The sequence below is a fragment of the Rhinolophus ferrumequinum genome, chromosome 11 (assembly GCF_004115265.2).
Source record: "Rhinolophus ferrumequinum isolate MPI-CBG mRhiFer1 chromosome 11, mRhiFer1_v1.p, whole genome shotgun sequence".
NCBI lineage: Eukaryota > Metazoa > Chordata > Mammalia > Chiroptera > Rhinolophidae > Rhinolophus > Rhinolophus ferrumequinum.
In genome coordinates this window covers 47,958,581-47,968,278 of record NC_046294.1, presented here as the reverse complement: position 1 = coordinate 47,968,278, position 9,698 = coordinate 47,958,581, and the positions used below count along the sequence as shown (strand labels likewise).

The 9,698-nt window shown below is 41.8% G+C and overlaps 1 protein-coding gene across 1 annotated transcript; it reads right to left on the bottom strand.

Annotated features, from left to right (window-relative positions):
* Nucleotides 1-772: 772 nt before the first annotated feature.
* Nucleotides 773-5,480, bottom strand: LOC117031024 (T-cell ecto-ADP-ribosyltransferase 2-like). The gene is made up of 4 exons (XM_033121306.1): nt 5,444-5,480; nt 4,404-4,484; nt 3,347-4,076; nt 773-1,035 (listed from the first exon to the last, which is right to left on the bottom strand). Exons 2-4 carry the CDS (start codon nt 4,464-4,466, stop codon nt 959-961), a joined length of 870 nt encoding a protein of 289 aa, XP_032977197.1. The 5' UTR covers nt 4,467-4,484; nt 5,444-5,480; the 3' UTR covers nt 773-958.
* Between the last annotated feature and the right edge of the window lie 4,218 nt (nt 5,481-9,698).

Sequence of the window (9,698 nt, the reverse complement as noted above, 5' to 3'; positions counted from 1 at the left end):
TTACTGTAGCCAATTGTGTGCATATGTATGGACTCTATCCATCCTATCAGGAGTGCTAGTTTTCACTGCTTAATTAACATAACCCCTCCTGACAATTACCCCCAGTTCTTCCCCTGGTATATTCCCTTCCCTTGTTTCTTACCTGTTTTATTCTTTGACAGTCAATTATGTAACCTAAGTGCCTCGATTGTAAAATTGGAAAATAACAGAACTTACCTCATAGGGTTATTATGAGGGCTAAATGACTAAACATGTAAACTGCTTAGAACAATGAGTGCCCGATACACAGTAAGCACCCAATACATTTGACCTATGTTGTTATTACTATGTCAAATTTTTTCCTTTATCGTTTGTGTTTTTTGTTCTTATTTAAGAAATACTTCCTCAATCAATAGGGAGCTATTATAAGAGTGAATTGACAGGGTTTGGTAACTGCTTGGATTTCTGGTGGGGTTGTATAGGGAGAAGGATTTATCTAACACAGCTCTTGTAGTTCCAGCTCAGTCAATCAGGGCTGCAAGGATATTTGTGAGATGTATAAGACGTGAGCCTTTTTCACTATGAAAATGCCAGCATCACTTCGAATGCATTGGGAGAATTTCTTGGGCAAATAATATAGCTGGTAGAAATATGTAGTCACAGAAAAGCAAGGAGTGATTCTAAATGGTTTATTTCTTTAGATTATAACATTCATCACAATTAAATTGCATTTTAAAGACTGTTACTGCTGACAGTACATAAAAACATTATTTATTAATCATAGCGATGTGTCAAGAAACTAGCGACTTATATCAGGTAGTAAATTTGAAGACAGACAGCGCACTTTTGCAGGCAGACCCCCTAGATCCGTTTGATGTGTTGCGGGTCACGAACACCAATGTAGGCCACAGATTAATGTAGACCCATGTCCCGCCTTTTCCAATACCCCACGCAGAACCAGGCACCAGGCAGGGGAAGGTTATAGCTCGTCAGGAAGAAACAGCAGGACGAGGAGGCCAGGCAGCAGCAGGAGAAACGCACGGCTTACTGTCATTCCTGCAGCGGGAGGAAGAGAGGGCAAGGGTTCCATGTGGGGTTTCTCCAGACATGGGCCTCCCAAACTTTCCCAGCTTTGCCCTAGGTTCAAAAAAACCAAAAGAGTGGACTCTAGGGGTTCCCTATACTTGGCCAGCAATTAGACTGTCCTCTTGCCTTTCAAGGATTCCTGGAGTACTCAGGAATACCAGAGAGACACATCTTTTTGTTCCTCTAAATTTAAGGTCACCTCCAGCAGACTGAGCTCTCAGACCTGAAGGAGGAGCCTCTCAGCCCTTCCCATTGCCACTTCCCAGGCCCGGTGCTCCCAGCTACAGGTTCCTCGGTAAGAAAGACCTTCCCTACCTGGGGCTTGCAGCTCCCTGGCCACTGTGGGAGCCCCTCCATGCTTTTTTTGTCCACCCAGGAAAATGTTTCTGGGTCTGGACCTCATGGAAGTTCATCTTCTGCAGCAACATATATACTCATTTCTCCAATAACCAGTGTTCACTGGCATTCTGTCTCTGGGTGGAATCTGGCTTCCTCTCCTGGGCTTCTCAGCTCAGCCTGCCCGAATCTGAATGAACATCAACCACTGGGTCTGAGATGGTGGGCTGCAGCTTTGCTCTGCTGGATTGCTTACCTGGCTATCCTGTTTTCATTAGGCTTGATCTAAATTCAAAATTCCTACATGTAAAAGTTCCGAGTCCCCCAGTAATCACTTTCTGTGGTCCCATTTCTACCCTAAACATTTCTCCTGTTTCCAGCAGCCTTTCACAGCATAAAGACTAATTTGGTTGAAACTTGCAGGATACTCAGTCCCTCTGCAGCTCAGATCCACTCCTGGCTGTAACCTGGCATCTCAACAAACTTAACTTCAACAACATGTACTCGAGCCCTGACTCAAGCCAGGCATTAATGACAGGCCCTGGGTGCAGAGGGGACAGGAAGACAAAGTCTGGCATTAAAGAGATCCTCAGACTATATGCAAATTATTGTCATACAGATGGTAAGTGTACAGCTGAGATGCCTACAAGGTTCTCCACAAGAAAAAAAGACAGTATTTGTTAAGCAATGTCTACGTGCCAGGCAATAAGTTAAGAAGTTTTTAAATTCTCACAGAAATACTACTGAGGTATTATTAATTTGTATCCTCATTTTACAAATGAATCATTTGAGACACAGCTTGCTCAGGTAACTTGCTGACAGTCACAGAGCTAGTAGTGGTGGTTGAGCCTGGACTACCACTGAGGTCATCTGACCCCAAACCTGTGGCATGGAGCATGGTACGAGATTTCATTTTGCCTGAAAGTGTCAGCGAAGGCTTCCCATTGGGAGTCATATTTGAGCTAGGTCTTGAAAGATATTTACTGTACTAAATTGATAGTATCTTAGATTGAGTGAAATATGATATGAAGTGAAAGGGACTTCAGGCCAGAAGGAATGATGGGTATCAATGCACAGAAACCTGAGAGCCAGGACACCTTGGAAATGGTTGTTTTAAAGCGGAGGCAGCTCCTGGTGGCACTTTCTCACCCATCACGCGGCTGGACAGGTCATAGCCCTTTCTCTATTACTATTTCCAGCTATTAATGATATGCCTTCATTGAGGTTTGTTTCCTCTGGTTTTACTGTCTCTCACCTTCATGCGTCTAGCCATCATCCCCGTCCATGTGGTCTACTATATGGCCCATTCCTGCAAGACCTTTCAGTTCTTTGATCTCCTCAGCTCCAACACCATTCACCTGCTCTTCAATCTAGCCTACTGTTTCCAAGGAACTGTCCTCTAACCGACTCAGAACCTGTAAACTGCTGGAAATCTCAAGGTCCACCATCGTGTGTTCTGACCATACTCCCCAGTCTGCTCAGCTTTCACTCTCTTCCTCCTAGAGCACCTCATGGAGAACACCAGTTCCCCAACCTCCCTCAATCACCATGGCCACAGCCTCAGTTCAGAACCTGGATATTTGCCCGGATTACTGCATTGACCCCACCGTTCTGCCTAGAACCAGATCTCCTGACTCCCCTGATCCTTTCCACTGTTCACATTTAGGTATTTTCCATGACTTATGTTCCCTGGTATCCAGCAGATCGTTCAGATTTTTCTGATCTTTCTGTACAGCAGGGAGGTTGAGAGCTTGGCTGGACTAGAAACTTCCTGAGCTGCTCTCTATTCCAGGACATCACCCTGTCTTTTTAGGAGCCCAACACTCTTCAGCAGTTGGCTGAAGGCCTCCATTTTTCTCTGCCCTGGTGGCTTCTGGTAGCAGAGTACCCCCTCTTATTTCATGATGCCCCACCACTCCCACCTGGAACACAGACCCATGCTCACCTGAGATGTTGAAATTGCTTGAATTGTTAGTGGAACTATAGAAGCAATTGACATTACTCTTAAATTTTCTGGGACTTCCAAGTGAAATTTCATTGTATGGTTTATCTGAGTTTTGCGGGGTGACTTCCTGATACACCTCGTAGCCTGGAATTAGCACTTCTATTTCCTCTGGAAACAGAGAAAATGCTTGAATATCAACACCCAAGCAGGTATAGATGGTAAACAATGTCCCCTTATTCTCTGTAAATTGTAAAGCCACAGATTTAAACTTAGATGATGAGGCAAATTGTCCAAAACGTACATTTCCCCCACTGTGAGAAAATCTGATGTTACAACCTCTGTAGACTGTATAACATTTCCCTGTAGTGAGAAGCTGAAGAGCTCTTGTCAAATAATAATGGAAGGCTTTGAACTGAAAGTTTTGTGGATTCTGATGGAATTCTCTTACAGCTTTGTTAAATTCTACTGCTATCTTCCCAGTATAGGCCACTAGAGCTGTGCCATGGAAATCATTGAATTGTTTTGGATAATTTTTGTTCTTTATTTGCTCCCATTTTCTCTTTGCCGTTGTCCATTCGGTTTTTAAATTTTCATTCATTTCCAGTTCTTCTTTTAACAGCTGGGGTGCTTTTTTCTCCATTTCTTCAGTACAGCCCTCGTACTGATCATCAAATGAATTGTTAGCCATGTCTAGCTGACATGAATTGGTTAGCCACGTCAGGCCAGTCCCCTGTAAAAGAGAGATAGTGTCCCTTGACTCATTTGCTGAGGACCCAGCATGGACTTTTGCTCAGCATGAAATATGACATGTTCCTGTCATAGGATTCATGTATGGTACACGTATGAAGGCAGTCTTATTCTATGCATAGTGTTAAAAGAAAAAGCTAGGGTTTGTTACTCTGTTTTGTTCCTGGTATTATTTTTCAAAATCTTTCAGATTCATGCTCTCTCGTGGGCTTTAGCCATGCATTCAAGTGTGGGAACTCTATAGTTTCAGAGATATGAGGGCAAAGTAAGGTCAGCAGGATGTGGGGTGGGAGTAGTTGGTATATATTACCTGTTGTGTTAGCCACTGAGTGAGGATCAAAAGGTGAACTGCAATAGCTAGAAGAGAGGTCATCTCCAAGTTCAAAAATAACTGCAAATAAATATGAAATAATTAAAGCGAGGTGTGAACATTAGTTTTATTGTGAGTATGCTGATAATTCAGTTCTGTGTTAATAAATCCCTACTTTAGATCTGGAAGTCCAGGCTCCTATTTACACTGCTTCCTGCACAGCTAACCAGGATGTTCCGTAAACAGCTCTGCCTGGGTCCTGCTAAAGGCAGGGAGGAGGTGACCTGACCTCTGGCATTCAGTAGGGAGCTGGCAAGGAAATAAGGGATCCTGGTCGTAGGCAGAGCTGCATGTCATGCAGATCGCCACTTTTAGGAGACCCCTCACAGGCCCTGACACTTTATTCCCCTTTAGAGAATACTATGAGTACTTTCCACATGTTAAAAAAAAAAAAAAAAGTTTTGTTAACCTGGGGCTCAAACTTAAGTCAATACTTCAAAATATCTCTCTACTTTGTCAACTTTTACCGTGATTAGGAAGAGCCAACATGCATGAAAGCTTTCGGGGTTCCTTGGTTAGAAGGAGAGGCAGAAGTTGGTGTTTGCCTGAAGTTGGGAGGAAATGGGGAAATTTAAGTATATTCCTGTTCTGACCTGAAGATCTAGTCTTGACTAACCATAGGAAGAGGGACAGTCCTTTCACACAAGAGACCATGTGAGACACGCACCAGCATTACTGCCTCAGGATCCTGGGTTATAAATTGCACAGTCGAAGATTAAGTTTTTACCTTTAGGAGGGATGGATAGACTGTATCTGTCCTTCAATATGTTCTCCTATTTTCCCGGTGTAACTTCATTTCCCTACGCAGAACTGACTTTGTGGCTTTGGCTCTTAACCTAACCTCCACTATGGCAATCGCCCCAGACGTCAGATCTTCTCCCAGCCCCACCCAAACACCAATCTCTCCTCACACCTTTCTAGTTTCCTCACATTCAGAGACCCTTCCCCTTCTGAGAACAGAATTTAGAGTCATCAGGTACCTGATTTCCTGCAGATCCTTTGTGATTCTGTCCCAGTCTGTCTCTGACAGTAGTGCCTGAGAAGAGATTGCCCTGGCCTTTTTATTTTGGGGAGAGATGTATTTTCAGTTTCAGATTCAATTTGAAAGAGAGAAAGGGTGGTTAATAAATTATTCCCACAAAAACCTGCATATGGATGTTTATAACAGCTTTATTCATATTGGCAAAACTTAAAAGCAACAAAGATGTACTTCAATAGATGAATAAATAAATAAGCCATGGTATATCCAGACAGTGAAGTATTATTCAGCACTAAAAAAAAAAAAAAAAAGCTATCAAGTTATGAAAAAACAAGAAAGACCCTAAATATTACTAAGTGAAAGAAGCCAATGTGAAAAGTCTCCATACTGTATGATTCCAACTACATGGCATTCTGGAAAAAGCAAAATTATGTAGACAGTAAAAATTATGGCAGACCAGTGGTTGCCAGAGATTGGGGATAGGTTGGGTGGGAGGAGAGATAAATAGGCAGAATACAGAGGATTTTTAGGGCAGTAAAACTATTCTGTATGATACTATAATGATGGATACATGTCATTAAACATTTGTCAAAAGCCAACACATGTAGAACACCAAGAGTGAACCTTATTTAAACTATGGACTCTGGGTGATAATGATATGTCAGTTGTAACAAAGGTACCACTCTGGTGGGGACATTGATAATGGGGAAGCTATGCATCTGTGGGGACAGGGGTATGTGGAAATCTGTACCTTCCTCTTAATTTTGTTGTGAATTTTTTTTTCTAAGATTTTATTGGGGAAGGGGAATAGGACTTTATTGGGGAACAGTGTGTACTTCCAAGACTTTTTCCAACTCAAGTTGTTGTCCTTTCAGTCTTAGTTGTGGAGGGCGCAGCTCAGCTCCAGGTCCAGTTGCCGTTGCTAGTTGCAGGGGGCGCAGCCCACCATCCCTTGCAGGAGTCGAATCAGCAACCTTGTGGTTGAGAGGACGCGCTCCAACTGAGCCATCCGGGAGGCAGCTCAGCTCAACATGCCATGTTCAATCTTAGTTGCAGGGGGCAGAGCCCACCATCCCTTGCGGGACTCGAGGAATTGAACTGGCAACCTTGGGGTTGAGAGCCCACTGTCCCGTGTGGGAATCGAACCGGCAGCCTTCGGCATTAGGAGCATGGAGCTCTAACTGCCTGAGCCACCGGGTGGGCCCTGTTGTGAATTTTAAACTGCTATAAAAAGTTAAATTATTTTAAAAATGTTTTGATTCAAGTGAGACTGAGACTTATTCAAACTCATAGTTTTAATTCAGAAATGCATCAGAGTCATCAGTGTATATTATTTTTTTATGAATGGATGAGTAGAAGGGAAAGTCCATCCTCCTTCTATGACTTAACAAAGACATTCACAAATGTTTATATTTCTAGAGATACATTGATATTCAATTCAATATGAGGGTCATAAATTTAATAAGCAACTGCAAAGCTAGTCCTCAGCCTCTGTGGGTCACTATAGTGCTACCAGCTGTGTCACTACAGTAGCAGTCTGTTCTGACTGGTCAGTGCATATGCCTTATGAGATACTAATTACTTTAAACAGTACTCATGAAGACGTGCAATGAGGATTGAAGACTTTTAAGATTAAAAATTTTTTGTATTTCACAGGAATTATTGTCACTGTCTGAAATCCATTATGTCTTTAAAAAAAAACCTCATTTGCTAAACTGGAAATAGAAGAGAATGGTGTCAGTTAAATATTGAAAAACAAGTCTCTCCACAGGATAAGAGAGTAAGACAGAGAGTTTTATTAGTGTTTCCAACCTTATCAAAACTGGCTTCATGATGCAGAACAACATCTGCTTTTCTGCAGCTATTGGAAAAAAGGAACATTTTCTCCTTACTTTTCTGAGGTTCGTTTTACTAGTAATTATTAATAGAAAAGCCAACATTTTCAAGAACTATGTATTAAAATTGCAAGTTAGCTCCCAAAGAAAAGAGCAGGCCTAAGAACCTTAAAACTTACAGTATAGGAAAGAAAAAGGACAAAAGAGATTTTTTAAACTGCAATGTAAGGCATGTAATCATTTGTTTCTCCACCATTGATAAACAGTTAAGTTGCTTCTGACTCTCCTCAATGAAAATCTTTATATATTTGCGTTTATGAGAAAATTTTTCCTGTGGAATGAATCCACAGGAAAGTAATCCACAAGAAGTGTAAATGATAGGTCAAGTTATCTTGTATTTAAAATGTTGATATATATTATTAAATTGCCTTCCACAAAAGTTGTTGCAATCCGCCCCCTTATAGTGTGTGTTTCGTTACATTTTGCCAGTAGTGAATATTGCCGATATTTTTAAATTTAGAAAATCTAGGTTAAAATGAAGTATCATTGTTGTTTTAATTGATACCTCTTTGATTATTGGTAATTTGGCTTTAGGCAAGTCTGGATCCAGGAACGCAAACATCACCACCAGTGCCTTCTTGCTATCTTTTGGTTTTGCGTCATTTTGCTTATTGGTTTTATTTTTTCCTACTGCAAAAGAACTTTTCCTAAAAAATCTTAGAACATGCACAGAGCAGCACCTCCAGATGACACTGACACTGCTTAGTATCCCAAGTAGAAATAGAATTCTGCTCACACAATTTGCAAGTAATATATCCATGGAAGAACAGTGACTGTTTCTTTTTTGGAACTATGGTCTCAAGAACAAATTGCTGTGTTTAGGATGAAATAAGAAGAAGACTGGGCTGGTTTTAGTTACAAATCCCCACTTAACCATGGCTAATCTTTACAACCCCTCTCACTTGGCAGAACTAAGAAGCAGGGAGATGCTTTCATAATCATTATATTCTGAACTCAGTTTAGACGTACTTTGAGAGAATGAGGTCTTCATCTTCTGGGTCTTGAACTTGTCTATGAAATAATGCTGACAGACAGAACAGTCCAGGTACCACAAAGTTACTTACATTGGTTTATTGGCACTGTCAGTTTTGTACTATGAGGGAAGAGACAGGCATGCCCATACCTAAGAATTTGTCAAGCCCACAAGCTTAAAATTATCCATGTACACATAATGTAAAATTTTTGTTCCTTTGTCTTCTTTCTTGGTTCTACCTGAACTCCTGCCCTGGATCATCTTACAGTGTGGTCTGTCCCTGGACTGTATTAGGTTTGTCATTCAGACCCTTTCATTATCCTGTCATTGTAATATGGCTTATAATTTGGTGACCTAGACAACTTTATATTCCTCTGGTGAGAGTTTTGAAACAACTGCACACCATATTGGCTTCTGTGGTCAACACTAGTAGGAGCTAAATGAGAATATTCCAATTTTACTTTGCAGGTATTAATTTAGGGTTTAGGTGATGTATCTGATTTACCCCCAACCTTGTAATTTGGGGTCTACATTTTGCAGAGGACTATGTTATCTTAGCTTGTTTTTTGCATTATGTGTACTGTCAACCAATGGTCTGGCGCCAATCTCATGCCAACAGGAATCACCAGTTTGGGGTACAGTGAAGAAGGAAATTTATTAAGTGCAAACAGCTCAATTGTGATATAGCACAGCTGTGAGAAAAGCATGGCTGTGGAACAGATCTGTAGTGTTACAGCTCAATTATGAAGCCGCACAGCTAAGAAACAGCATGGCTGTGAGGAGGCCCTGGTGGGAGGCAGCCCTGGGGCAAGGCCCTTCTCTAGCTAGACAGCTCTGGTCTGCTCTGGTCTGCTCTACCTGCTCTGGTTCAGTCCAGTCCTTTCTGCACTACACTGGTCTGCTCCATTCTGCTCTAGAGAGATGTCTTTGGTGTTTCAGCTCCAGCCAGGGAAATACAGTCTTCAGTCTTTGGTGGAAAGGGAAGGTGTGTTCCCCAAGCCAGAGGGAAGCTGACTTTTATAGACATAAGTTCCCACCCCTGGACCCTGATTGGTCCATCCTTATTTGCAGGAGGACTCCAAATCCTTGCAGTTTGATTGGTCCAAAGGGCACTGTCGTGATTCGTCAGAATGGAGCCACTCTGATTGGTCAATGAAGATTCTGATGGGAAAATATTAGGCTGGTGCAAACTGTAATTACGGTTTTTGCAATTATTTTTAACCTTTTAAACCGCAGTTACTTTTGCACCAACCTAATAGCTGTGTAGCTCCAATTCGACAGGAAAAGTCTCAGTTATATTGGTTGAAGTAGGATTCCAGGAACTCGTTTATAAGGGCTGGCTCAGATGGCAGAAACACCATGCAGAAAGGCAGTTCAGTGCAGGAGGC

Excerpts from the sequence above, each read along its gene's own strand:
- LOC117031024 (XM_033121306.1), bottom strand. The coding sequence starts at position 4,466 with ATGACCTCTCTTCTAGCTATTGCAGTTCACCTTTTGATCCTCACTCAG. Across the intron at positions 4,077-4,403 it reads CTCAGTGGCTAACACAACAG|GGGACTGGCCTGACGTGGCT; the intron begins GTAATATATACC and ends TCTCTTTTACAG. Across the intron at positions 1,036-3,346 it reads AAGCAATTTCAACATCTCAG|GAATGACAGTAAGCCGTGCG; the intron begins GTGAGCATGGGT and ends CTCCCGCTGCAG.